We start from the raw sequence: 26,859 nt of genomic DNA, 5'->3' as shown, positions 1-26,859 counted from the left end.
CACCTGACCCCTAATCTGTCTGAAGTAAGAGTCTTTCAGTTACCTCACACTCTCTTGTGTGTCCATTTGGCCAAACACAGTAGATATTTAGAGAACGGATTTGTCAGTTGAGGGTGTTTTCCGGGAGGACAGAGGCAGGGCCCAAGAGTTGTTAAATGGAGCCACGAGTAGGGTGACCCTAAGTCCCGGTTTGCTTGGAAGAGGCCTCATGTATACCTATTCCTGGTGTAATTATTCCAGCACCCCTTTCCCTCTCAGATGTGACCTGGTTTGGACATTAACGTATATGGTCACCCTAGTCATGGGTGACTTGGCAGGCTGTCTTTCTTTTTTTTCCCCCACAAAATTGCTCTGACTATCCCCCCAGGGGAATCCCAAGGTTGTTCAGGGCTCAGCTGGGTGCAGTGCACTGTGCTAGGCTCTTTGGAGCCTTACAAAGAGGGAGAGGAATTTGTCTTCCCACCATAATATGTCCCAACTGGCATGAAGTTTTAAGGAAATGAAACACACATACCTCACTTTCTCATTTTCAACATTAACACGTCTAGGAAGCTAATTCTGCATCCCAGGGATGTTCAAATGAAGTGCTCTAACCCTAATCACCTGTGCGCTTCTGGTTCTGGAAGGGGCCTCAGGCAGTGACCTTTACAGAGCTGGCTGTTTAAAAATTATCTGGGGAACTTGTTAAAAATAGAGATTGGGCCTACTGCCTGAGATTCTGAATCAGCACATCGGAGAATCTATTAAAAAATGAAAACAAAGCTTCCCAGGTGGTTTGGACATGAAAGCCAGATTTGGACTCACTGGTGAGTCATCATCCTTTGACCCCTGACTGGAGTGATCCATTGTTGCTGTGGAAACCATGGATTTACCCCTCAGCCAGATTGGATTTTCCTTCTTCTTTTTAAGTACACATCTGTTTCAAAAATAGAGGGCATTATTTTTGGAAGAGAAGATGTGTTTTCTCTCTCAAGATATTTATATTTAGAGAGGAAAAGCAAAGCCCCCAAAAGGCAGAAAACTTTCCCATTTGAAACCAAATTCAACAGGAAGCGGGAATCCCTCACTATGGTAGCACAACTAGAAAGAACTAATGAGCAGTTATTTCCTGAGGCAAGTTTCAGACTGTCTGGAGCTTCTTCAGCATTTAGGTGTTGTAAGGTGCCTGGCCGGAGGCCTGGGCTCATGGGCTTCCCCGGGTGGTCTGAGGGGCTGGCAGGGGTTGGCCAAGATGGTATCAAGACTCTGGAGGCTCCAGCTTGAGGCAGACCTGGAAAAGGACAGCCCTACAGAATTACCATCAGAATAAAATTTACACACATGCTGCCGTATGGCCAGGAGACCCATCCTGAGCCACCCTGATAAATACATCACATTTACGCTCTGTGACTGAGCGGAGCAAAGAGCAGTAACCCATCTTCCTTCAGGCTTCAGAAGCAGAAGAGATGGGGTAGAGAGAGAGGCCGGGAGAAGGTTTCTGTAGCTTTGTGTTGCAAAGTTGGCCTGATGAATTAAGAATTTAGCGATTCTGAGTTCTCTTATCTTTCAGCTTAAAAATAAAAGCACAAAATGGTTACATCTCAAATAGAAGGATCTCGGCATTCACTGCTCTTTGTAAATCCTGATACATCTCCTTGGGATACCAAAACGGAATGTCCCCTCCAAAGATACTCACTGGGATCCATCACCTTGCCAGCAGCTATTGGAGGGGGGACACCTCACTACAGTTCTGTGTTACAGAAGGAGCTGGTCCTTCTCTGAATAGGAATCATTCCCTTTGGGTTTCCTTCTCTCTCTCTCAGCCTTTGTCTGCAGAACTCCTTGACTTCAGGTGGATGGTACTTTTCAAACAAACGCTCAGCCCCAAGGGGTAAGTCTTTCTTCCAGAAATGCTCCTAATGTGCTTCTCTTGGTTCAGGGCACAGAAAACCAGACTCGGTCCCCTGACCCAGCTGCCTGTCGACACGCTCCATCCAACCATCCACTCAGAGCCCAAGGAGCACCAAGGTCGATATCAAACGTCCTCTTCCAAGGCCTTTCACAACTCTGCCCCTCCTTGCCTAAAACCCTCAGTCACCACCTAGGACATACAGCTTCCCTTCGCTCATACAACTCACCTCCCAGCCAGTGTGTCTCCCCAAACATTAGTATAACTGCCTCTCCTCCACCCCCAGCTGAAGGTAGACCCCTCCTCCACATTTGGACTGGGGGTAAAGACTGTCACCAGGAAACACAAGGCAATCTGCTGGATTTCCTCTGGGGGAAGTGTCTACCAATGTAATTTTTCAGGGCTGAGCCCACAATGAGAAACTGATACAACGACAAGGAGAAGGTGACGTGAGAAGAAGCTAGGAAGGACCACAGAGGACATGAAGGGGACGGGATGGAAAGAGAAGGAAGTGAGGTCTACATCCCAATGTCCCAAGCGACCAGTGTTTACTTCAAACGTCTTCCAGCTCTACCTGCTGCTACTACACACATCCTCCTCCTCCATGTCTGAACACTCACCTCCTCTGGGACCCAGGGCTCCTCCCCCTGGGTCTGCTGGGCCATGTGTGCATAGAGCCACCCACTCACTCAGGTCGTGTTCCCACTTGGCTATATTTTGAGTTTAGGGGTCTCTCCCAGTGACCCTGGGAAACTGCAGAGAAGAGCTCATTCCCTCCCTTTTCGTTTCCTCTTTCCCCCAGGCTTAAGCTCCAAGTAATTCAGAGGTCTTAATCTGGGACCCATCATGAGTTTCAGGAGCTCTGGGAACCTCTTAATATTGCACACATCATTTGTGTGTGTGAGCGTGTGTGTGTGTGTGTGTGTGTGCGTGTGCACAATCTTCTGGGGGTAAGATTCACCAATTTTTCCATCAGATTTTCAAAGGGACCCCCAAAAGATGAGGAACCACTGATGGGTCCTATGCCTGTCCTATGCGAGTTGCGTGGGTGATGAGCAGGGTGGGAGGGCGGGTTGGAGGGGTGGAGATGCTCACGCGGCTGTGGTGCTCAGGCTACCCCCCCTTCCCCCCCCCCCCCCGCGCGCGCGCGCGCACACACACACACACACACACACACACACACACACACACAGAGTACCTTGGAAGCAGCCATCACTGCTGCCGTGGCCGCCACGTTCAAGCCCCGCTTCCCGAAGTGCACAAGGGCATCGTAACTTCGGTCTTTTGCTTGGACCAGGCAATCATCAATTTCCTGTTGAAGGATAAACAGAGGCACACTGAGTTGGAAGGTTCAAATAAAGCTCTGTTCTTTCTTCCCTTCTGAGCACTGGGCTTGGCAGCTTGCCCAATCACGGATTCTCGCTGGGACTGAAAAGTCATAGGCACTGTGGGGTGTGTGTTTGCAGGGAGGGTAGACAGGAGGAGGGAGGGAAATGGAAGAGATCCAGGCAAGTGAAAGAGGAATTTCAAAAAAACAGCAACTTACTGATCCAGGAAGGTTTTCTTCGAGCAATACCCTAGGATGTTCCTAAAGTCCTCTAACCTTCCAGGAAGGCGCCAGGGGTCCTGGATGTGGACGATCCTGCCATTCTACACACAGCCACTCTCTAAGACACTGAAGGAACTGAAGGTGGAGAGAATACCAAGAATCCAGCATCTAACCTCAGACCTGCCACTAACTGGCTGTCAGGCCTCAGCAAGTGTTTGGCCTTCTGAAAAATGAGGACAGTGACAGGACCTAACTCGTGGAGCCCAGTGAGGATTACATGAGACCATTCCAGAAAAGCATCTAGCACAGTGGCTGGTTTCAATAAGTGAGAACCACTGTCATCTTCCTATCTCAAGGGGGTCAGGCCCTGGCAGCTCTGAAATTCTACTATTCTGTAGCTATTTCATACTATATCCAAATCCCTCCCACGTAGGTATCAAGGGGAGAGATGAGGACACAGAAAGAGATAGTGCTATTTTTGTTGATAAGTGAGATCATTTTACAGATAATGAAATAAAAGCAGAAATGAGAAGTCATTCAACAATATCCCCAGGGTCAGCGGGGAGGTTGGAAAGAGGATTGAAGTCTCTTTCCTTCAGGGACTAAAAGAGTGGTTTACTTCAAATTTGCATCAACTCTGCCTTATTCTTTTTGTTTGGGTTGGGTTGGGTTGTTTTGTTGTCACTGTTTTAAGAACAGCTGTTTTGTACATCACAGTAGCTCATTTCAGAGTTCAGTAATACAATGACACTTGGCCTTGATCTCATTTGAAGTTCAGTACATCAGTGCATTTCCTTTGCTTTGAGGTATCAAGTGAGAGGGTCAACCCCTGTGCATTCCTTGTTTAAGACTTCCCCAGGAATTCACCACACTAAGTTTTCATTGTGACCCCTGACTGACTCTGGTAGGGATTCTTGGCAGCTCGTAAGAGTCAGTCACCTTCACTTCAATGGAAATGATATTGGTGGCTTCAGGGTAAGCCCAGCGTCTGGGGAAAGGGAAGTGCCAAGAGTAGGTATTTGACAACCAGGTCAAGAGAGAGATCCCATTCCTCAAAACCCACCCTTCTGAGATAGGCAGTGCTGTATCCTAGTTCCTAAAAGCGTTCTCAGAAATGTCTATAGTAGTCTGCTCATCCAATTAATATGTTCCCCTAAAACCTCCCCCAAGAAGTCCAAAGTACTCAACTTTCAGAAACAATAGAAATTTACATATAAAGCCATCTACAGTGCTCCTATTTTATGTTAAAAATCATATCCCAATCAGCTTAGAAGATCATGTAATATAATTAATGAATTATACAATATTGGACCCAATAATCATGCTCTTGGCAATTTGTTCTAAGACAATAAGTCAAAAGAAGAAATTAATCTCTATGTACTGTGGTGTTCATGAATCTTTACGAAGATCAAGTACAAATGGGTTATGTGCAAACATGTTTAAGATCTCAGAATTTAAATATTGTATCTATATTAAGTGTTTCTGACATGTTTTGGTATTTGGGGGGTTTTTTTGGTACACTTAGAATTTTATTTTAAGAAAGACTTATAGACTGGTATGCATAAAAAACAAAGTTATCAAAGCAAACTAGTAAGACAAGGTAATGCATTTATTATTGTATGAAAACTTAAAAAAAAAAAAGAACAATCCGGTGAAAGCAAATCCAGCAAATTAAGTTCAGCAGAGATGTTAAGCAAAAAATCATTTTACAGACAGTGCCATTATCTTATAAGTAGCTCGAATTAAATTTCTTTTTAAGAGATGTAAGTTGTAATTCTTACTTGAGTTCTTAATTATTGCTGACCCTTTCCTGTAATTTTTCCCTATCTTGTTTTTCCCATCTCTGGCATTAGACAAATCTATATTTTCCTTGCAAAGATGTTTGTGAAGTAGTTCGAAGCAAAATAAATACAAAAGGTAAATAGCCATGAAACAAATTTTATGACTGCTATCATTAGTACTTACCAACTGATAATTACCAAAATAGCAGGGATTCCATTGGTAGGCATATATTTATCACTGAACAATAAAGCAAACACTGTACAAGAAATTTCTTATCTTCCAGTGTCTGTTGGTAGCTATTTGGGCACTAGTTCAAGTCATTTAATCTCTTTATGCTTCCGTTTTCCTATGGTATGTTTTAAAAGTATTTTTTAATAGTCTACGTAAAAATCACATCTATAAAAGGACAGGAGCTGAGCATGTTGAAAGGAAGGAAATTCAGTTTGGGGAGTTGAATTATGAGTGAATCTTTTGTTGTCTTTTGTTTCAATTTATGGTAGTGGTTTTCAACAAGTAATGATACATAACATCTTTTTGAGGATTTCACCACGATTTCTAAACATGTCAGAAAAATACATTAAAAAAAAGATGAGAAGGAACAAATTGTTGGAGGCAAATAGACCCTCTAGGGTCTCCTACAATAAAACACTCTGTCCATTCTACTGATCGCTTTTTAAATTTTTTACTTGCTGGAAGGAGCGAAAGGCTGAGCAGCATAAATTACCTTTTCTTTTGAAGACAGCGTGGGATGTACAAACTTCCTGTATAGGAGGCTGGAGCCTTTTGTGTAGGGAGATAGCAGCCAGGCTACAAATGCTATTTTTAGTTCATAATAGAATGGAAACCTGGAGAGAGATGAGAAAATACACGTTCGGTTAGGTTCTCGGCAACACGGCCCTGAGACCCAGCAGCACAGACACCTCTCCTGCCCGCACCTAGCTGCAGGCCCCCGGTGAAGTGTAAACACAGAGCAAAAGCCCAAGGCCTCCTTTTTTTTTTTTTTCCTTTTTCTAAGATTTCTAAGATTTTGTTTTTTATTATTATTTTTTATTTTTTTAAAGATTTTTATTTATTTATTTATTTGAGAGAGAGCACAAGAGGGGGTAGGGTCAGAGGGAGAAGCAGACTCCCTGCTGAGCAGGGAGCCCGATGTGGGACTCGACCCCAGGACCTGGGATCATGACCTGAGCCGAAGGCAGACGCTTAACCAACTGAGCCACCCAGGCGCCCTAAGATTTTATTTTTTAAAGCAATCTTTACACTCAACATGCGGCTCAAACTCACAACCCCAAGATCAGGAGTCACAGCCAGCCAGCAACCGCCCCCCCCTGCCCTTGCCCCCGCAACCAAGGCTTCTTTTGAAAGCAGGTTCTTGTTTTCTCTTTTTGTCAGAGCAAGCCAGGGATCCAGCTTCTCTCCAGCAATCACCCTATGGCCATGCCTGGCACCCCTGGGGCTTCCTGCAGGGTTCCACTTGTTGAGGTTGGAGCCGGGGCTCCAGCCACAGCCTGCAGGTTCAGAAGGCCATGGCCTTCTGTGCCCTACACCTAGTCACTCACTCTTCAGCGGTGGCCAAGAAGGCACAAACCCCTGGAGGATTTGGAATAGGGAGGAGCTGACAGAGAATCTCCAGACTGAGAATAAAAAGCCTCCCCTTCTTTGCTGTCTTTTCGGTCCCAAAAGAGGCAGGGACAGGAGCCCAACTCTTGCCAGCAAAGAGGATGCTACTCACCCTAATCAATTCGATGCTAGGTGAACAGAACTTGATCTTTTTGGTGCCAAGAGAAGAGTTCAGGGTGCAGGTAACCTACAATTCTGGAGTCAGAAGTCCTATGTACTATTCATTTATTCATCATGTAAACACGTACCAGCACCAACACGTGTCAGCTTGTGCTGAGCCCTGAGGACACAATGGTGAATAAAGAAGACCTGATCCCTGCTCTCTTGGAGCTTTCAGTCTAGTGGGAAACAGATAAGAGTGTCTCGCATCCTTAGAACTGATGGTCCAAGCAGGAAAACAGAGATTGATCAAATAATCACAAATGACATAGAACAGCAACCTGAGACAAGTGTCACAATGGGCCTCTGCCAGCCCACGCGGTGCCTTTGTATGTGTAAGAAAAAGCCAGCCCCTTCACCTGGACGTAGTCCTGCGAGCGTGGGACTAGTGAACGGGGCTTCATTTGAATTTCAGCCCCACCTCCCACCTTGGCCAGATATCTTGAGCTATGTACAACCTGTGCAATGGTATTTGGCTGTCCTGCTGTGTACTAATGCCATGTTTTTTATTTTCTTTATTCTGATGCTTTGGCATCATGGGACTTTCCTGACTCTGGAGAGACTGCCCCTCCCTGGGTTAGCCAATTCCTAAAGATAGGAAACAACGAGCCCACAAGCAAGCCTTTCATATGCAAACCAACCAATCCAGAGCCCATACCCCAAACACCTCCTTTATGAGCTCTCACACTCTGGGCCACTCTCCAGCTGCTCTAATCACCCCAGGGCCAGGGACCGGCCACCAAGCAACAGCCCCAACACCCCAGAGCCCACTGAAATTATTCAGACTAGCTGATCCCAAACATGTTTACCCCGCCTTGCCCGTTCCTTCCATGGAAACCACCATAAAGGTTCTTGCCCACACTTCCTACCTCTGCCTCTTGACTGACCTGCTGTGCCTCCTGTTTCTAGGGATCTGTGAGTTTAACAAACTTCTTCCCTCAAGACAGCCATTTCTGAGTCTATGTGTCTTACCATACCTGATTAAAACAAATCGCGGGTACCCTTAAAACATGATGCTCTGAGGGAAAAGGACACCTGTGCTAGTCTGAAGACTCAGAAAAGTAAATTCCTCCCACTCACCCTGTCTCCCCCCATAACGCAGCTGAAAATAAAGAGCGATTTCTGGCAAGTCAGTTCAGAGCCTTCAACTCTCACACAGACCCCCAAATCAGCAGCTCCACCCACTCTGCTTTCCTCATCGAGGTCCCGGGTCCGCTGCCTTCTGCCTCTGGCAGGCTCTTCCCGAATATTCCCTCAGCAACTTCAGGACACTGTCATGTCAAGACTGTTTAATTTTCACAGCCACCCCAGAGAAGAGGCTGAAGGAACAGAGGCATGATTCTCCTACACTGGAACCCTCCAGTGATTAATAATGAAGGAAATTTTGTCTTGAGAACAACTATTTACCAACCCCAGGGGGAAAGCAAATGAATCTAGCAAGCTCAGGCATCAATACAAGATACACACATAATCCCAAGGGATCTATCACACAGCACCACTTTTATTGCTTATGTAAAAGATGTTTTTTTAATAGGTAATACATGCATAACATTTTAGAAATTCAAATATCCAAAAGAGTATACAACAAAGAGTCTTCTTCCCATCCCAGACCTTTAGTCCCTTTTCCAAAAGCAAAAACATCAGTAGTAGACTTCATACACCTAAGATATACAATCAAGTGGGTATATAGGATTCCTTTAGCAGCCCCCAAACACACATGGTAATATTCTATAATCCCTTTCCCCACACCACACTTCCCCCACCACACACACACACACACACACACACACACACACATAACAGTATACTTGGGGGGATGATCTCAAACTGTCCCTGGAATCATCACCCCAGGACCAGGCCCTTGTCAGGTATCATAAGGGTCTCCCATTTGAGCCACTCAGACCCTGTACTTCCCAGAGGCCTTAGGCTCGCTTGGCTCTACCAATGCTATCACCACCAATCAAGTCACCTTCCACCTGACCTACCGCTGCCCCAGCCTTCACCCAAGAAGTGGAGAAGAACCCTGCTCATTCCTTGATGATAAGCCCTTGAACTGTCCTGACCTCTAGGATGTATTAGCCTCCCCCAGGTACAGGTGCACAGCCCCAGGGTGCATGGGGAGGTGCAGGCTCCCACCCTTCTGATGTTATGCCTTCACACTCCCTAGGGGTAACTGTTTCCTAAAAGGTTTGGACACGTGATGAAATTGTCAAAACACATGCAATTAATGTGTGCAGAAAATTTCTGGAAGAAAACACAAGTAACTTTTAACAGTCATATCCCTGGGGAGAGGAAAGAGAATGAAGGCCTGGGGGAGGAGGGCCTTACTTTTTAGTGTATTGTTTCAATTTCATTTTGCCACATGATATAGTGTTTTGTAAATATTAAAAAACTAAGTGAAATTGCCTATGGATATTGTGGACAAGCCACCATCCTGTCTCCTGTGACCATATATGAATGCTGTTTATATTCAATAGAAAGTTTTAAAAAAGTTAACTATGAAGAGAGAACTGCCCTAGGGGAGTGGAGGAAAGAGGGCAGTGGGGATGAGCAAGGAGTGAGGAGGGAGGGAATATAAAGGGGAGGGGCAATCTCCAATCCTGGAAGTGAACCAAAGTTAAAGATGCTTCCCAGGAAGCCAGAAGGTGCTTCCAGGAATAACAGAAGCTTCAGTCTCTCTCTCTCAGTCTCTCTCTCAATCTCTCAATTTCTCTCTCTCTCATTATAAAGAGAGTGCAGAGCTGCCAAGCTGGTGTCCATGTCCCTGGAAGGAGGGGAATAGGGTTCTGTCTGTCTGATCAGCCTGTTCTGTGCCATTCCCAGAGCAAGAGGGAGGAAGGAGTGGGAAGACTCTGCCCGAAGACAACTTTGACCTGTAATACCCGCAGGCTTGCGGGGAAAGAGAAAGGAGGCTGAGGGCACGACCAGACTGTGGGCTAAACCAGGCAGGGAAGGTTCCCAACCTCTTCCCTGCAGAAGATGGACAAGACCCTCACTTCCCATACATAAACCCGCTGGACAGCTCCCACTAAGATGGGCCAGATGAGGCCTCCACGTGGATCAGGAAGAGGGGGATTGCACCCAAACACCAGGTATCAGAGGCCCTCCGGTGGTGGGCAGAATTTTGGTCCCATGACCTTCTCATCCTGATGTTACTCCCACAAATATGTTCCCTTCACATGGCAAAGGGGATTCTGAAGATGTAATTGAGATTATTAATCAGCTGACTTTAAAATAGGGAAATTATATTGGATTATTGGGAGTAGGCCTAATCTAATAACATGATCCCTTAAAAGCAGAAGCAGAGCTCTTTCTCTGGCTGGTAGCAGAAGGCAGAGATCTGAAGCATGAGAAGGATCTGACATGCCATTGTTGGCTTGAAGCTGAAGCGGGAGGTGCATGTCAAGGAAATGGGGACCTCAGTCTTACAGCCACAAGGAACTGAATTCTGCCTATTATCCAAATAAGCCTGAAGTGGCATCTCCCCCAGAGTCTCCAGATAAGAACCCAGGCTGGCCAACACCCTGATTTTGGCCTCGTGGGTCCCTGAGCAGAGGACTCAGTTGATTCTACCAGGACTTCTGACTCACGGAAACTAAAATAATACATTTCTGTTGTTTTAAAGCTCCTAAATTTGTGACAATTTATTACAGCAGCAATGGAAAGCTCATACACTTCCCCAAAATCAAAATCAAATCAACTCCAGAAATAGCTGATAAGCATTTATTAAGTATGAAACTCGGAAGTTCCAGGGCCATGAGTAAAAACATACTCCAGCTACCAGGGAGGGCGCATCCATTATTAGACCAGATTTCCACTTAGCCAAAAGCAGTGAGACAGAAATGCCGATATCCCCGGGAAAGAGCTCGTAAGACTAACACTATTCCCCCATGATATTCACGAGGAGGGATGGGGGTACAGCAAGAGGCCACCCAGCGCCACACACAGGACATTGTTCAGAGGGAAGACTGGAGGACGTGAGGACCGGCCATGATATTTAACTGACGACATGGTCCTCACTGGGCCTGGCCTGTTTTCCTCATCAACATGGGGAGCAGGAACCTCCCCAACGCAGCTCTGCACAATATGGGGTCTGACTCCTAGTACCAGCCCCTGCAGCCTGGGGAAGACAAAGGATGGCTCAACAGAGTTCCTTCTCTACTCCTGGAGACTCCTGGAGACTCAGCCCCATCCTGAGTCTGTTGTTTATCTGGGTGCATGGCACCAACATATTAAATTAGGTAATCCACATTTCTTCCCTAGAGCTTGAGGCCAATTGCTGAGACATCTATTTCCCAGTGGAGATGAAAGCCAGCCTCCTTTGGGGGGAAAACTACATACTAAGGGCATTAAAACCATTGATCCAAAACCGGATTCACAGAAGTGGTAGGTCTCATCCCTGGCCTATGACATTCTGGAGGTTAAGTTCATACTGATCCTCTTTGGGTAAGGGCTTTCTCCAAAATGGAAATATTTTTATTATTCTCTCTGATGATAACTGATCACGGTAAAACATTCATACAACACAGCAAATACAAAACCAACCCCATGATTCCAACTTGCAGAAATAACTCTGGTTAATGGATGGGTATTTCCAAACTACTTTTAGTATACATTCACATGTGTACAGGGAAACTCAGGCCCTTTGAATAGAAACAAGATGCTATATATTATTCACAGCCTCTTTCACCTTAAAAGATGCAATATATCAATACATGGACCTAGCTTATAATTTTTACTTGCTCCATTGCTATAATAGTGACATTGTTTATAAGGAAAAAAATTTTCCATTAAAAGGGGATTGATTAAATAAATTATGGTCCATCTATACCATGGAATTCCATGTGGCCATGTAAAAAAAATAGGTAGATCTACTTATGCTTACATGAAAGTATTTTAAAAATAAATCTAATAAAATGAGGACTGTTATGTATACTATAATGCCATCATTTAAAAAAAGAAAAAATATGTGTATATGTATATATGTATATATACACATAAATATGTTAAAAGTATATACAATTGTGAATAGGAGTTATGGTGAGAGTGAATGGTGTTTGAGAGAAACCTACTTTTATTAGTTAAAGGGAAACTTGTGTGTACTGTTTCTTTCTTTTTTTTTATATATATGAATACTTCCTTGCCAACTACATTAATTGAGGAACTGTATTTATTTTGTCCATCATTATATCATTATATTATAAGAACAATACCTGCTCTTATAAGGTCATTGAACAAATACTTACTTGAAGAGCAACTTTATAAATTAATTTATTAAAACTATCCCAGTTAACATCCCTGCACTTGCTTCTCTGTTCTGAAGTAAGGTTGAAAGTGCTTCTAGACTTTTCCCACCTCTCCATTGATACTAGGCAACATCTTCCCTTGAAAAGTCCCAAGTCCTGGAGTACTTACCAACAAAGAAAGATGTCGGTGAATGTCTCTGCTGTGGTGAAAAGTGCAAATATAATCCAGTACATCATCCATTTGACCTGTTGAAAGAGAAAGCAACACGCTAGTAGAAAAGGTCAAGGATAAATGGCTGGCTGCCCAACATCAAGTACAAGAAGCTCAGACAGTGGATGCCGAGGCATGTCCAGGCAGTGTATACTGCATTTCCCCTTCTCCCTGTCCTTCCATAGCTTGTTTCCAGTTCCACTCCAGACGTTGGGGCTGGAGGCAAACAGGCTGTTTCCACAAATAACCCAGGCTCAAGGTCAAAGTAGATCCTGGGTGACTATCTGTAGCCTTCACGTGAGCCAGGGAGACCAGCAGACCAGGAGAGACTCAGGATTTAGTTAGGTCATTTTATCAAGACTAACACCAGGTTAGTAAACTCTCCAGGCCTTAACAGAGATATACTTTGGAATGAACTTTAATCAGACCAGACTTTCTGGAATGGAATGGTGGTCACTTAGGAATGCTTTCCTGTGAAAAAGTCTCACATCCCCTCACAGAAACTAGATCTTTTTTTTTTTTTTTAATCTCTCCCATGTGACCAACCTTTTCCATTTCAACTGCCTCTCTCCCCCAGTAGAGGCCTTGGACCCCTGTCTCTCAAACTACTGTAAGTCTTCTTTTTTTTTTTTTAAGATTTTTTAAATTTTATTTCAGAGAGAGAGAATGAGAGAGAGAGAGCACGAGAGGGGGGGAGTGGGAGAGGGAGAAGCAGACTCCCCGCTGAGCAGGGAGCCCGATGTGGGGCTCGATCCCAGGACCCTGGGATCATGACCTGAGCTGAAGGCGGACGCTTAACGATGCCACCCAGGCGTCCCTACTATAAGTCTTCTAACTGCTTCCTTTGTCTCCTGGCTTCCCCCTCACCAACTCATCCTATAAACCACCCCTTTGCTAATCTCCCCAAACCAAGAACTTATCAAACTACTCCCTGATTTAAAATCTTCCAGCCTGCAGAATAAAGTCCAAATTCCTTAGCCTGCTCCTTCTAGTTTCTGGTGATGGTGGAGTAAGGCATTTGACTAACCTTCCCACCAACAACAATAACACACTCTGAACAAAACGTTTAAAAACAACTCCTTGAAGGCACTAGAAAGCTATCAAAAGCTGGTAGAAACTGGAAGGAAACCACACCAGGATAGATCCATGTTGATATGGCTGGGGACAATCCCCAGCCTGCAAATCATGGGACAGAGAGAACTCAAAAAGAAACCTATAGTCTTCGTGTCTGTAGAGCTGGAGAATGAAATTTGAGACTGCTAGAGAAGCTGGAAATTAAGAGGAAAAAATCCCAAAGAGGGAAGTTATAAGGGGGCAGTCTCCAAAATCCATATATAAATTCCTTTAAGTCTTTGCCTGGCCCCTGAATTGCACAGAATCAGGAAATACTCCAAGGTGGCTGAGAAAAAAAGTTGGAAAGCTGAAAAAGTTAAGCAGAAATTTAGTTTCTTCCCACTGTAGTAGAAATAGAGTTTAGAGTTCAAGTCTTGCCAAGTGGAGGAGCTTGGTAAACATCTGGGAATTTTCACTGAAACATCTCAAAGGCCATATCTTAGTAATAAAAATTACATCCCAGGACTAAGAGATCAGCTCTAAGACTAAGGGACAAAACTGAAATACTCCTGCCCCAATAAATGTAAAACTTAACTGCCACAATGTCAAGATGATCTACAGAATTTAACTACATACTAGAACAAAACCCAACATTGTTTACAAGAATGTAACGTGACCTTGTAGCAAGATTGCAGAATACAAGGTTAATATATAAAAATCAGGGGTACCTGGCTGGCTCAGTCAGTAGAGCATCTGACTCTTGATCTCAGGGTTGTGAGTTTGAGCCCCACATTGGGTGTACAGATTACTTCAAAATGAAGTCTTAAAAAAGTCAACTGCTGGGGCACCTGGGTGGCTCAGTCGTTAAGCATCTGCCTTTGGCTCGGGTCATGATCCCAGGGTCGAGGCCTGCTTCTCCCTCTCCCACTCCCCCTGCTTGTGTTCCCTTTCTCACTGTGTCTCTGTCAAATAAATAAATAAAAATCTTAAAAAAAAAAAAAGTCAACTGCTTTCCTACATATCTGGACAACTGGAACTTGAAATTAAAATACCATTTACATTGGGGCGCCTGGGTGGCTCAGTCGTTAAGCGTCTGCCTTCGGCTCAGGTCATGGTCCCAGGGTTCTGGGATCGAGCCCCGCATCGGGCTCCCTGCTTGGCAGGAAGCCTGCTTCTCCCTCTCCCTCTCCCCCTGCTTGTGTCCCCTCTCTCGCTGTGTCTCTCTCTGTCAAATAAATAAAATCTTTAAAAATAAATAAATAAATAAATAAAATAAAATAAAATACCATTTACATTAGCAGTGAAAATAAATAAATTACCCAGGAATATGTCTAACAAAATATGTAAAAGGTCTATGTGAGGAAAACTATAAACCATGATGAAAGAAATCAAAGATCTAAACAAATGGAGAGATATTCCATGTTCATGAATAGAAAACTCAGTATTATCAACACGTCAGTTCTTTCTTCCCAGATTAATCTAGAGACTCAATGCAATCCACATCAAAATGCCAGCAAATTCTTTTGTGGATGCCAACAAACTGATTCTAAAGTTTCTATGGAAAGGTGAAAGACCAAGAATAGCCAACACAATACTGAAGAAGAATAAAGTTGTAGACTTGACACTATCTGCCTTTGGGACTTAATATAAAGCTACAATAATCAAGACAGTGTTATTGCTTAAGGAATAGATAAATAGATCTGTTCTTAGAATAGACAAATAGAGGGGGCGCCAGGGTAGCTCAATCAGTTAAGTGTCTGACTCATGATCTCAGGTCATGAGATTAAGCCCCACATCAGGCCCCACACTCAGTGGGAAATCTGCTTGAGATTCTCTCTCTCCCTATCCCTTTGTCCCCCCCCCCCCGCTTTCTCTCTCTCTCTAATAAATAAATAAATCTTGAAAAAAAATACAAATAGAATAGAGAGCCCAGAAATAGACCCCATTAGTATAGTTAACTGATCTTTGACAAAGGAGCAAAGGTAATTTAATGGAGAAAGAATAGTTTTTTCAACAAATGGTGCTAGAACAACTGGACATCACATGAAATAAATAAACAGATAAGTAAATCAGTAAATGAATAAGAAAATGAGTGAACAAATGAATGAATGAATCTAGACACTGGTCTTACATCCTTCATAAAAATTAACTTAAAATGGATCATAAGCCTAAAAGAAGATACAAAACTATAAAACTTCTAGAAGATAACATAGAAGAAAATCTAGGTGACCTTGGGCTTGGGAATAAGTTTTTTAATACAACAGCAACAGCATGACCCATGGAAGAAAAAAATTGATAAGTTGGACTTCATTAAAATTAAAAACTTCTGCTCTGCAAGACACTGGTAAGAGAACGAAAAGACAAGCCACAGAATGGGAGAAAATATTTCCAATACATGTATCTGATAAAGAACTAATATCCAAAATACACAAAGAACTCTTAAACTCAGTAATAAAAATAAACAACCCAATTAAAATTTGGGCAAAAGATCTGAACAGACACCTCACCAAAAAAGATATACAGATATATAACAACTTATTAACAAAGCTTTGGATATAAAAATCTAAATTTTTCTTTTGTCACCACTTAACAAGACACTTATCCTAAGAACACAGGGGCAGGTTCAATATTATTTTTCTTGAAAAAGTATAAATATGTTAATGAAGCTACAGGAAAATGTAGACATATTGAGTGAAGAGATGGGGGATTTCAAGAGAAAGAAGAAAACGTTTTTTAAAAAAGATTTTATTTATTTATTTGACAGAGAGAGACACAGCAAGAGAGGGAACACAAGCAGGGGGAGTGGGAGAGGGGGAAGCAGGCTTCCCACGGAGCAGGGAGCCCGATGTGGGGCTTGATCCCAGGACCCTGGGATCATGACCTGAGCTGAAGGCAGACACCCAACGACTGAGCCACCCAGGCACCCCAAGAAGAAAACTTTTTTAAAAAAGATTTTATTTATTTGAGAGAGAGAGAGAGAGGTATCACAAGCAGTGGGTAAGGGTAGAGGGAGAAGCAGACACCCTGCTGAGCAGGGAACCCAATGCAGGACCTGATCGCAGGACCCTGGGATCATGACCTGAGCCAAAGGCAGATGCTTAACCAACTGAGCCACCCAGGAGCCCAAGAAGGAAACTCTTTAAAAAGAACAAAAGATACCCTAAAATCGAAAAATACAATATTTGAAATTTTTAAAATTATTGAACAGAATTAAAAGCAGACTGGATACAACAAAAGAAAAAAATCTGTGAACTTGAAGACAATAAAGTCAGTAAGACAGAAATCAAGAAAGGAAAGAAGTGTAGAGGCTCAATACCTGTGGAATAGCATCAAGCAGTCTAACATATATGGAATAGGAATTTCAGAGGAGAGGAAAAGAGAATGGGACGGAAAATTTATTTGAATAAATAATGACTGAAATTTTCCAGAATTGATCAAAAATAGCAAATCCACTGAACCAGGGAGCTCAGAAAATCCCAAAGAAGATAAATACAAGAAAACCACAGCCAGGCACATCACAGTAAAATTGCCGAAAAAGAAAGAAAATGTTAAGAGAGAGGGGGAAAAGACATATTACATACAGGGGAATGATAATAGATGACTTTTCATCAGAAATGATGAATACCAGAAGAAAACGGAATAACATACTTAAAATGCTGAAAAAAAAAAAAAAAGTCAACCTAGATTTCTACTCCCAGCAAAAATCTTTCAAAAATAAAGGCAGCTCTGGTGAATGCCCATTGTCTTTGTAACTCTGAAACATGTGTCTCAACAGATTATTTAGAGGTCTTCTTTATTCAGAAAAACAAGACTGTCCCCTGGGAACCATCTTGTTTTAATCCATCAAGAGCAACTGCTGTCTGAGAGACCACATGCTGCCAAGATTACCTGCAGCAGAACAGGCTCCTCAGCAGGAGGCAAAGAAGGTCCTTCCAACTATACATTTCATGGCATGTTGGGGCCCAGGATCCAGGAATTCCCAACACTGGTATTCAGATACACAGCCAGGAGCCTCAATTCCTACTCTATTGTCTTTTTCTTTTTAGTATTTAAACCAAGCTCTAATACCATCAATTAAAAACAAAGGACAGTGATGGAGAGCCTGAGTAGCTCAGTAGATTGAGCATCCGACTCTTGGTTTCAGCTCAGGTCATGATCTCATGGGTCAGGAGATCGAGCCCCTGTGATGGTCGAGCTTCCTGCTCAGCGGGGAGTCTGCTTGAAGATTCTCTCCCACTTCCCCTCCCCCTCATTCATGCTCTCTCTCTCTCTCAAATAAATAAATAAATCTCTTTAAAAATTTAAAAACAAAAAAAGGACAATGACAACAACAATAAAAAATCCCTTTCCTTGACACAACCCTTAGCTATAAACTTGTCTAGTGAGTCATCTATATATGCAGTGTTTACCTCCTCGTCTCCCACTTACTCAGTGCACTGCATTCATTACATTAATATTGCTCTCACTGAGGATCCCACTTTGTGACATACTTCAAGACCCTTTTTTAAGTTTTTTGGTGTTTTTTTTTTTTTACTTGATTTGCTTGACTTTCAGATGGATAGGAAACTATCACTTCCTGAAAAGCTCCCCCAACACCTCAACTGCTCTGATTTCCCTCTTGACTTTCTGGCTACTTCTCAGGTTCATCAATTCCTCCACAAGACTTTGTTCTAGACATTCTCTTCTAACTCTAGACAAGATATTCTCCACAAGGCTTTGTTCTAGACATTCTCTTCTAACTCTAGAATGTATTCTCTGCATTCCTCACCTAACACAGCCAATCAATCACCAAGTTCTGTCACTTCCACCCTGTTGAACCTATCTTCTTCTCTCTATCCTCTCTGTCATTTGCTTACTTCAGACCACGAACATCTCCTATAAAATAGAACTATAGCCTTTAGCTTGGTCTCTAAACCTCTGACCCCTTACTAATTTGTCCTCCACATTCCATTCAGAATGATATTCTTAAATCCAAATTTGATGATTCTCCTTCCTAAAGTCTTCAACAGTTCCTTATTGTTTTTAAGATGGAGCCCAAATCCCTTAAATTGGCTTGCAAGTCCTTGCATGAACAAAACCCCAATTATCTCCATAAAAGCACTCCTCCACACCAATACTTTCTTGAATTTTTCACTCCAGTTATAATGAACCTCTTTCAGTCCTCTGAACAGCGCATCTTCTTCTGCTTCCAGAATTCAGCCCTCAGATCTCAACCTAAATGTCATTTCCTCCAGGAAGTGTCCAAAGTTTGGGTAAGTACCTTCTCCTTTCTTCCTCTTACAGTGTCTCATACATGCTCCCTGTCATAACACTTATTTACTCTGCTTTGACACTACCTGTTTATTCCGATGCTTTTCTTACTAGGCTGTAAGCTCCCTGAGAGTGGAGACAAGTTATTCTCGCACATCACCATATCTCGAGTACCTAAAACAATTATCGGCATATAGTAGGTACTCAAGGAATATGTTTTGAATGACTCAATTAGAATGTTGACATTGTGAATGGGAAAGAAAGGATGGTTTTTAAATGTTGAGAAAGAATATACTTTGGGAAATACTGGTTTAGGTGGCTTTTTGAGAAGAAAGGCAAAATTAGACAGCTTGCAGGGCAACAGATGTTCCCCACAAGTGCCTGCTGAATGGATGGCTGGGTATACACAGGAGGAAAGGGGCTTATTGAAGTTGGGGCATAGTGTGATATGGAGCCACTCATACCAGCAAGAGTACAAAGAAAGCTGATTTAGGGAGAAGAGGTTGAGCACCATAAAGCTTAGGGGAGCCTGAGGGTTCAGGACATTCACAAAGAATGCCTAACAGGTCACTTAAAAGATAAGACCAAATCTCAGAAAGGAGGTTGAGACTATGGACAAAGATGAGGGAGCCATGCTAAAGAGGAGGCTTGAAGTGTTAACCTAAAGAAGTTTCTATCTTGCACTCCTTCACTTTAAATACTGTCATGCAGAAAGAAGGGTCTGAGAATGATTTGCTGAGCCTAACAGGGTAAATGGAATATGTGACTCAGAGATGGAAACCATACATAAATTACCAGGAAACGGTTTTCCCCATCATGCCACACAGAAACCAAATAATGCCTATTTTTTCCAATGTTTGAAATAGAACTTGCCAAGTTTGAGGGATTCTATGTAACGCTTCCTATAAGATGAAGGGGAGCTTGAGTACGCCAGCATCCAGGATCGGGAGAGAAAGCTATGGCTGATTTAAGGAGTAATATCCAGGAGCAAATCCAGAGCATGACTGGGAAATCCCTCTCAGCTGGTCAGGGGCAGGATCCAGGAGTGAGGAGATACAGAAAATCCAAGACCCTAAACCACAGCAAGAGGGTGGGAGGCAGAGCCTGGAGACTTTTCATGAACCCCAGAGGCAGGCTGAGATCCCACAGCTCATCAGACTCTGCCCCCAGGGCTCCTAGCAGCCTGCAAAAGGTCTTGTCCATGGACTGGGGAGGTCGTAGGTAGGTGTAGGTGTAGTCACCTCCTTAGCCTCACCTCCCTTTTGGACCCTCTCCTATCTCTCCTAATCTCTCCAGCCACACTAATATTTCTTAAGTCTTTCACACTCTTTTGCATCTGAGCCATGCTTCAGCCTCACAGAGAATTAACTTTGCCTATGACTGAGAAAGAAAAAATATGAGCCTGGTTTACAGATGACTCTGCACCATCTGCTGGGATGAGCTCACTGTGGACCGCTGTACAGTCAGGGGTAGAGAGAGTAGCAAAAGCGACAGTCCCCTGCAGGCAGAACTTTGAACAGTGCACTTAGTCTAGAAGAAACGTCTTGAGGTAATGCCTTTACACTGTCACCAGGTATCTTAACTGTATTTTCTTATTTTCTGTATTCTTGATGCTCTAGCATCTGTGGCTTCACGGGCTGGGGAGAGACTGCCCCTCCCAGGACTAACCAAGTCTTAGAGATAGCAAAGGACGTGCCCTGGAGCACACCTTTCATAGGCAAACCGATCAGTCCAGAACCCATACTCTTAAATGATCTCTTTCATGGGGCTTTCACAGGTTGAGCCAATATTCCCCAGCCCTAATTACCCCAGAGCCCGCTGAAATTATTCAAAGTAGCCAATCGTAAACCTGCTTACACTGCCTAGCCTTGACTTTCCTACAGACACCACAATAAAGAGTGTGGCTCCCTTTGACTCCTGACAGACCCGGGTGTTCCCCCATGTGGCCCTCCATGGCATGCTGTGTCTCCTACTTCTGGGAAAACCGTAAGAACTTCTTCCTTCATGACAGTCATTGCTGTGTCTGCATACCTTACCATACCTGATTAAAACAAAACCCAGGGACATTTTAAAACACCAGGTAGGGACTGGCTAGATGGTGAGGTACTTGGAAGGGACAAGACGGAGAGACTGGCATTGAAGTGGTTTGGGAATGATGTGAATAGGCCCGTGGAATTTAGATACTGGTGGCTTCTGCTTCTGCCCACCAAAAGGTCCCCATGGCAGAGGAGGCTTTTGTAATCAAGTAGATGAGATGCCCAGCCCTGTGGATGTCAGCTAGACACTTACCCCAGGATGATAGTGCATGTTCAATGTGTTCATGTACCAGTGGCCATGTGGAAGGGAAAGAGGTAGCAGGTGGGCTTGGCAATGTGGAATCCCTCTCACCAAGGCTTACCTGCCCAAACCACCACTCAGAGACCAAGTTACCAGCAGTGGCACAAGCATCTCTATGATGGTACCATATCTCATGGCCCCAGCCAAACTCCTGGGATCAGGCTCATCGTACCAGGCCCCTTCCCTCACAGAAAAGGCAGCAGAATCTTTTCTGGAATATTCACTTATTCTGCATGTGGACTTGCTTTTCCTGCTGCCATGTTTCTGGCAGCTGTAGAATAAGTTGTAGACTCAGTGTCCTTTTCATTTTGATGCATGCCACCCAACACTCCTTCTAACAAAGGACCTTCTTTAATAGGAAAAGAAATCCAAGACAATAGGCTGACACTTTGGGGAGTCTCTGATCTTACTGTGCACCCCACCCCCCACTACCTTGAGGCAGTCAGCTTTAAAGGGTGTTGCAACAGCTTGAGGAGAGTTCAGAAAGAGAACCAGGGGGGAGTCAGCATTCTGTGTGATTGATGCACTGCCCTGGAGGATGCAGTTTCTTCCATGAACCAGTAACTAACACATGCTTCTGCAGCTTAGCCAGAATCTAAAGGTTCAGGGGCCAAGGAAATGAGAGCGGTGTTTCTTATGGGTAAGCCTATTACCAGCTTCTTGCAACTCAAATTGTGGTTCATGGGTCAGCACTGTTGGAATCATCTAGGAGCTTTTTAGAGATGGAATCATCTAGGAGCTTCTTAGAGATGTAGAACCTCAGGACGCACCCCAGACATAATGGATCAGCATCTGCATTTTAATAAAATCCTCTATTCATTCTACATGCACATTGAAGCTTGAGAATCACTGGTCTGATTCACAACATGTTTGTTTTTTATCTTCAAATCTCTGCATTCTGCTTTTTAATACTTCTAGTACCTGAGGGATGGGTGCTTTCACCAGGGATACAAAATATTCCAATGACATGAAAGCAGAAACTACACTCCTACCTGACCATTTCAGGACCACAATGCCTCTAGGAAACAGATAGTAAAGGACTGATCCTGATTATCAAGGGGAACCAGGGTGGCTGCTACACAATGTGGCAGGAAGGAGGGTGGATGGGAGTTAAGAATCCTCAGGGGGGGATCTGAGTGTGATCACTTGCGTGAGTGAGTACCGCCTTGTTCGGAGGTAGAAGTCAATGGATCATCACTACAACCTTACAGAGGCAAGACTACTAAGGTCTCAGATTGCCCACAAATGAAGATTTAGGCCACACCCCTGGATAGGGAACCCCACTCACTAAAGCTCTAACTGAAGACAAGAGGAACTTGAATTAGATGGTAGAAGAGGGAAGTAGTAGGAAAAATTATGAAAGAGTCTGGAATGGATGTTCTGTAAAATGCTAGGTGCTGCCCAGAGCATCCTTCTGAATTATCTTGATTCTACAGGTGTCTTGTTTTTCAAAATCTTTGAGATATTTTACAACTTTGTAAGTTATAGAAAACTGACTGCAATGCAAATGATTTTGTCCATAGAAGTGCAAATAAATTTTGTCCAATGGATCTCCCCACCCTCCTCCAAAATCAGCTGAATATCTATTAATAAATATATTTAATCATTCCTGATTTCTCAGATACATCTGTTCTTTGGAGTCTCCTTTGAATTTTTTTTTTTAACACCTTACTGGTTCCCTTATTAATTAATGAGTTAAGTAAAACTTTCAACATGTGTCAACTTTATTTTTGTATAAGAGTCATGATTTTACCCTTTTAAAAAAAATTATCTTTTAACAAAAGACATGAATACCAGCTATGAACTCATGACTACTTGCATGACTAAGGACTATAGCTTCTATCCATATTTTCTTCCTTTCTGTATTCTGTATAGATTTAAATATTTTAACTAGTTTTATTTTTACGTATTCTCTTTCTCTCCCTAATATAGTATATGGGGTATGTCAGTGATGGTTCACTTGACAATTTAATTTTTAGAGTGCTGAATAGTAAGATCAGAGCCAGAGGAGGAGAGGACTTTGCCAGAGATACTGGATTGGTGCTGGACTCAGCTGAAAAAAATTGGATTTGCCAAGTACATAAATCATATAGAATTCTCGTTGGAAAGTTTTTTTAAAGCCAAAATATGGGCTAAGGAGTGAATGTGGGTGTTGAGCAGCCACAGAAGTAACTGTAGTAGAGATATATCTATATCTATATTTATTTGTTTTTACTACCAACATCGAATACCTTCTAATTTGGGGAGAGTCTCCCAGCATGAGGATCTTCGTGGGAGACAAGGCCCGTTATATAGGCTTAGAAAAGTCAAATGCTCGTATTTAGGATTTTGAATCTGCAGGGACTGTTCCAAAGGCACAGACATCTGGCAGCCAGTGTCCCTGGTGGTGACATTGGCAGCACCTTCCTCACCAGAGCTTTCCTGTGATGTGAACTTGGCTGTCACCAAGAGGCTGTCATCTAAGTGAAATGTGACTATGGAAGAATGGTCAGAGATGCTACCCGTTGGCTCTGAAGATGGAGGAAGGGGCAGGAGCCAAGGAACGCAGATGGCCTCTAGGAACCGGAAAAGACAAGGAAATGGATTCTCCCCTAGAGTCTCCAGAAGGAATGTGTCCCGGCCTGATTTTAGCCCAGTGAGACCCATTAGACTTGTGACCTCTAGAACTGGGAGATAATATCTTTGTGTTGTTTTAAGGCACTGAGTTCATGGTAATTTGTTACAGTGGCAATAAAAAACAAATACAGTAGGCTACTGTAGCATTCCAGGGAAAACGTGGTAAGAACCACATTTAAGAGAGTGGCAGCACTGGAGGAGAGACCTGGTTTGAAGTACTATTAGGGGGATAGAGACGGACACAGTCAGCAACTGGGTGTGTGTATGGGGTTGGGTGGTGAGGGGGAGGCAGAAGTTGAAGGCAATTCCAGGTTTCTGTCTTGGACAAATGGGTTTATTGGTCAAAATGAGGGAAAGAGGTCAGTGTAATGGTGAGTGAGAGAGTGTGTGAGCATGAGAGTGTGTGAGTGTGTGTGAGAGCATGTGAGTGTGAGAGAATGTGTGAGAGAGTGTGTGTGTGAGACTATGTGAGAGTGAGTGAGAGAGCATGTGGGTGTGAGAAGTGTGTGGGGTTTGTGAGTGGGAGAACATGTGTGAGAGTATGTGAATGTGAGTGAGAGAGCATGTGAGTGTGTGTGGGAGTGAGAGAGCATGTGAGTGTGAGAAGTGTGTGTAAGAGAACATGTGTGAGAGAATATGTGAGTGTGAGTGTATGAGAGAGCATGCAAGCGAGTTATGGGTGTGTGAGTGAGAAAACGTGTGAGGAGCACATGCGAGTGTGAGAAAGTGTTGGAGAGCATGTGTGTGCAAGCGTGAGGGTGTGTGCAAGAGCACGTGTGAGAGCATGTGTGAGAGAGTGAGTGACAGTGTGCGTGCGTGTGAGCAAGTGCAGGAAAAGCAGGCAAATCTCTTCTCATACTACTCAGGTCCTTTCTTTCAATTCAATTTTTACCAAGAAACCTTCTAATCTTAACTCTCAAGCTTGCCCTACTGGGAAAAACTCGTGCTCACTAGCCAACACAAACAGCTGCTCTGCTTGTCAGTTATATTTTTCACTCTAAATTAATGAATTGCCATTTTAGTCATAAACCAGGCCCCTGTGAGTTTGGTCAGAGCAAAACAATTTACCAGGGTCTGATCTCTCCCAGATGAGCTGACAGAATTGAGTTTCTGCCCCTGCAAAGCGGAGGATCAGACCCTGAACCATGGTGACCCTGATTATGCCTCCTTACGTGGCACAGCTTCCCTGCACCCTTGGCTGGAAGGGGTCAGGAGAGAGACTTTGGGAGAGGCCGCCTCATGCTTTATCCCTGTGCCAAGCCAATTGAGAATCATGAGGTTCTGTGCTTGCAACTTAACAGCTATTTAGAGTTCACACTCTGTGACTCACTCGAATATACCAGGGATCCAGTCTCCAGAGAACCCACCCCTGTCTGGATCCCCTGCTTAGCAGATGCAAGCCCAGACAAGCAGCTCAGGGAAACTGAGGAAATGTGGATGGGGGTGAGGGGTGAGTTCCGGTTGCAGCTGACCTGGAGGTGGCTGATTTTCATCATAAAGACATCCTGGAAAATCTGAGAAAGAAAGTGACTTTCAAATACACTTTATTTCTTTACCTGTGGCAAACTTCCAAAGTGACTTCCGAGTAAAGGAAGAAAAGCAAAGACCCTTTGTCCCTCACAACGCTAGGGGCCAGGATTGCTGATATCCACCCCTCCGATCAGGAAACCAAGGCTCTTGAAGTTAAGCTTCTTGTCCAGCATTGCATCCATCAAATGTCAGAGCCAGCACTTGACTTCAGACTCCTGATGCCCAAATCCACGTCCTCTGTAGTCTGACCTGCGTTTCTGTGCTACATGAGATGGGGCACCCTTTCCTCATCAGCCACCCCATGTAGGTGCTTGCCAATCAGGGGTGGCCTGATGATTCTCCTGCCTAGAGGTGCCCAGCACATGTAGGGCTGTGATGGTGCCAACCAGCAATAATACGATCCTCCAACCCATAAGTACTCTGGCTTCCCTTCCCACATGCTCAGCCCTCTGCTAGGTGCTGGGGAACCAGAAGAAAGATGATGACCAGCCCCTGTTCTCAAAAAGCTTATAAAGCAACAGAGTTTAAATCGTGGGGTACTCAAATCACACAACTGGAATAGGGATCACTGCCAGAATCACAGAGGCAGGAGGACCTCAGCTCCTGTCCCCCATGGCGGACTATCTCCCAGTAACGGTGGTCTACACAGTGTTTTCCAGACAAGGAAACTGAGGCTCAGAGAGGTAAAGTCATTTGTCCGAGGCCACACAGTGGTATGTGGCAGCCTGGGTGGACTCTGATCCCTGATTCCATTTCCTCTTGCCATACCTCCCTTCCATTCTCTGGTTCTACAGGGGTCCAGACGTGGGGAGGACTCCTGGACCACGCAAGGCAAGCCTCAAGGCAAGCCTCATGAGAAGAAGAGTACAGGAGGGGTTCCTTTGCCCTGCTCCCAGTGCCCGTACCACACAGGGCATCCTCCTTCTCCCACTACTTCACACCCAGCTTCTCCACAACCATCGGGACCCCACCAATCAGTGCTACTTACATATTCTTTAATGTCCTTCGATTTCACAGCCTTGTAGGAATAATACGCAGGGTAAAGGGTGCCAAATATAAGCCTGGAGGGAAAAGAGAGAGAAAAGAGAAATGTGATTTTCATTCATCCTATTTGATGGAAAATGTCTGTCTTCAGTGCCACAAGCAGTTCTCCAAGCTACAGAAGATGCTGCCGTGTGGCTTGATGTAGCTTTACGAATGCCCTGACGGTTTCTTCTCGTGGCTGGGCCGTGCTTCGGAACCTCTGTCTCCTGCTACGGCTGCACACCCACCTTCCTTCAGCCTGTGATCTGGCAACGTAAGAGAGTGATTCGGGGTCATGGAAGTCAAAAATGCGGGTGAGAGTGGGGGTGGGAAGCCAAGCCGAACCACCGTGACCTCTGAAATTAAAGGTCAAACTCTCCTCTCCTGCTGCTAATCCCCACTGATGCTCTGTAAAGCCCGCCCACACCTTGGGCTTCCTTCTCCAAAAAAACCCTTTCCACTTAAAGTTCCTTCAAATTTCACTCCCCTCACACTTGATTCCAGCATCCTGCGGCCAGAATCAGCTTTTCAAATTGTAAATGCAATCTTCCCAAGACACACATCCCCACCCCACATTAACCCGCTTCTCAGTGCT

General features: G+C 44.0%; 1 protein-coding gene across 2 annotated transcripts in view; it reads right to left on the bottom strand.

The window, feature by feature from the left end:
• Positions 1 to 26,859, bottom strand: part of REEP1 (receptor accessory protein 1) — a 103,337-nt gene that overhangs the window by 27,887 nt on the left and 48,591 nt on the right. For both annotated transcript variants that reach the window (XM_032410517.1, XM_032410516.1), the window contains exons 2-5: positions 26,230 to 26,302; positions 12,414 to 12,490; positions 5,944 to 6,064; positions 3,087 to 3,200 (exon numbers count right to left, since the gene is read on the bottom strand). In XM_032410517.1, coding sequence (XP_032266408.1) covers positions 3,087 to 3,200; positions 5,944 to 6,064; positions 12,414 to 12,490; positions 26,230 to 26,302 — 385 coding nt within the window. The remainder of the gene's footprint in view (positions 1 to 3,086; positions 3,201 to 5,943; positions 6,065 to 12,413; positions 12,491 to 26,229; positions 26,303 to 26,859) is intronic.

Source organism: Phoca vitulina, unplaced genomic scaffold (assembly GCF_004348235.1).
Source record: "Phoca vitulina isolate PV1807 unplaced genomic scaffold, GSC_HSeal_1.0 scaffold12, whole genome shotgun sequence".
In the NCBI taxonomy this organism is placed as follows: domain Eukaryota; kingdom Metazoa; phylum Chordata; class Mammalia; order Carnivora; family Phocidae; genus Phoca; species Phoca vitulina.
The sequence above is the reverse complement of the archived record's forward strand: the minus strand, read 5'-3'. Positions and strand labels throughout refer to the sequence as shown.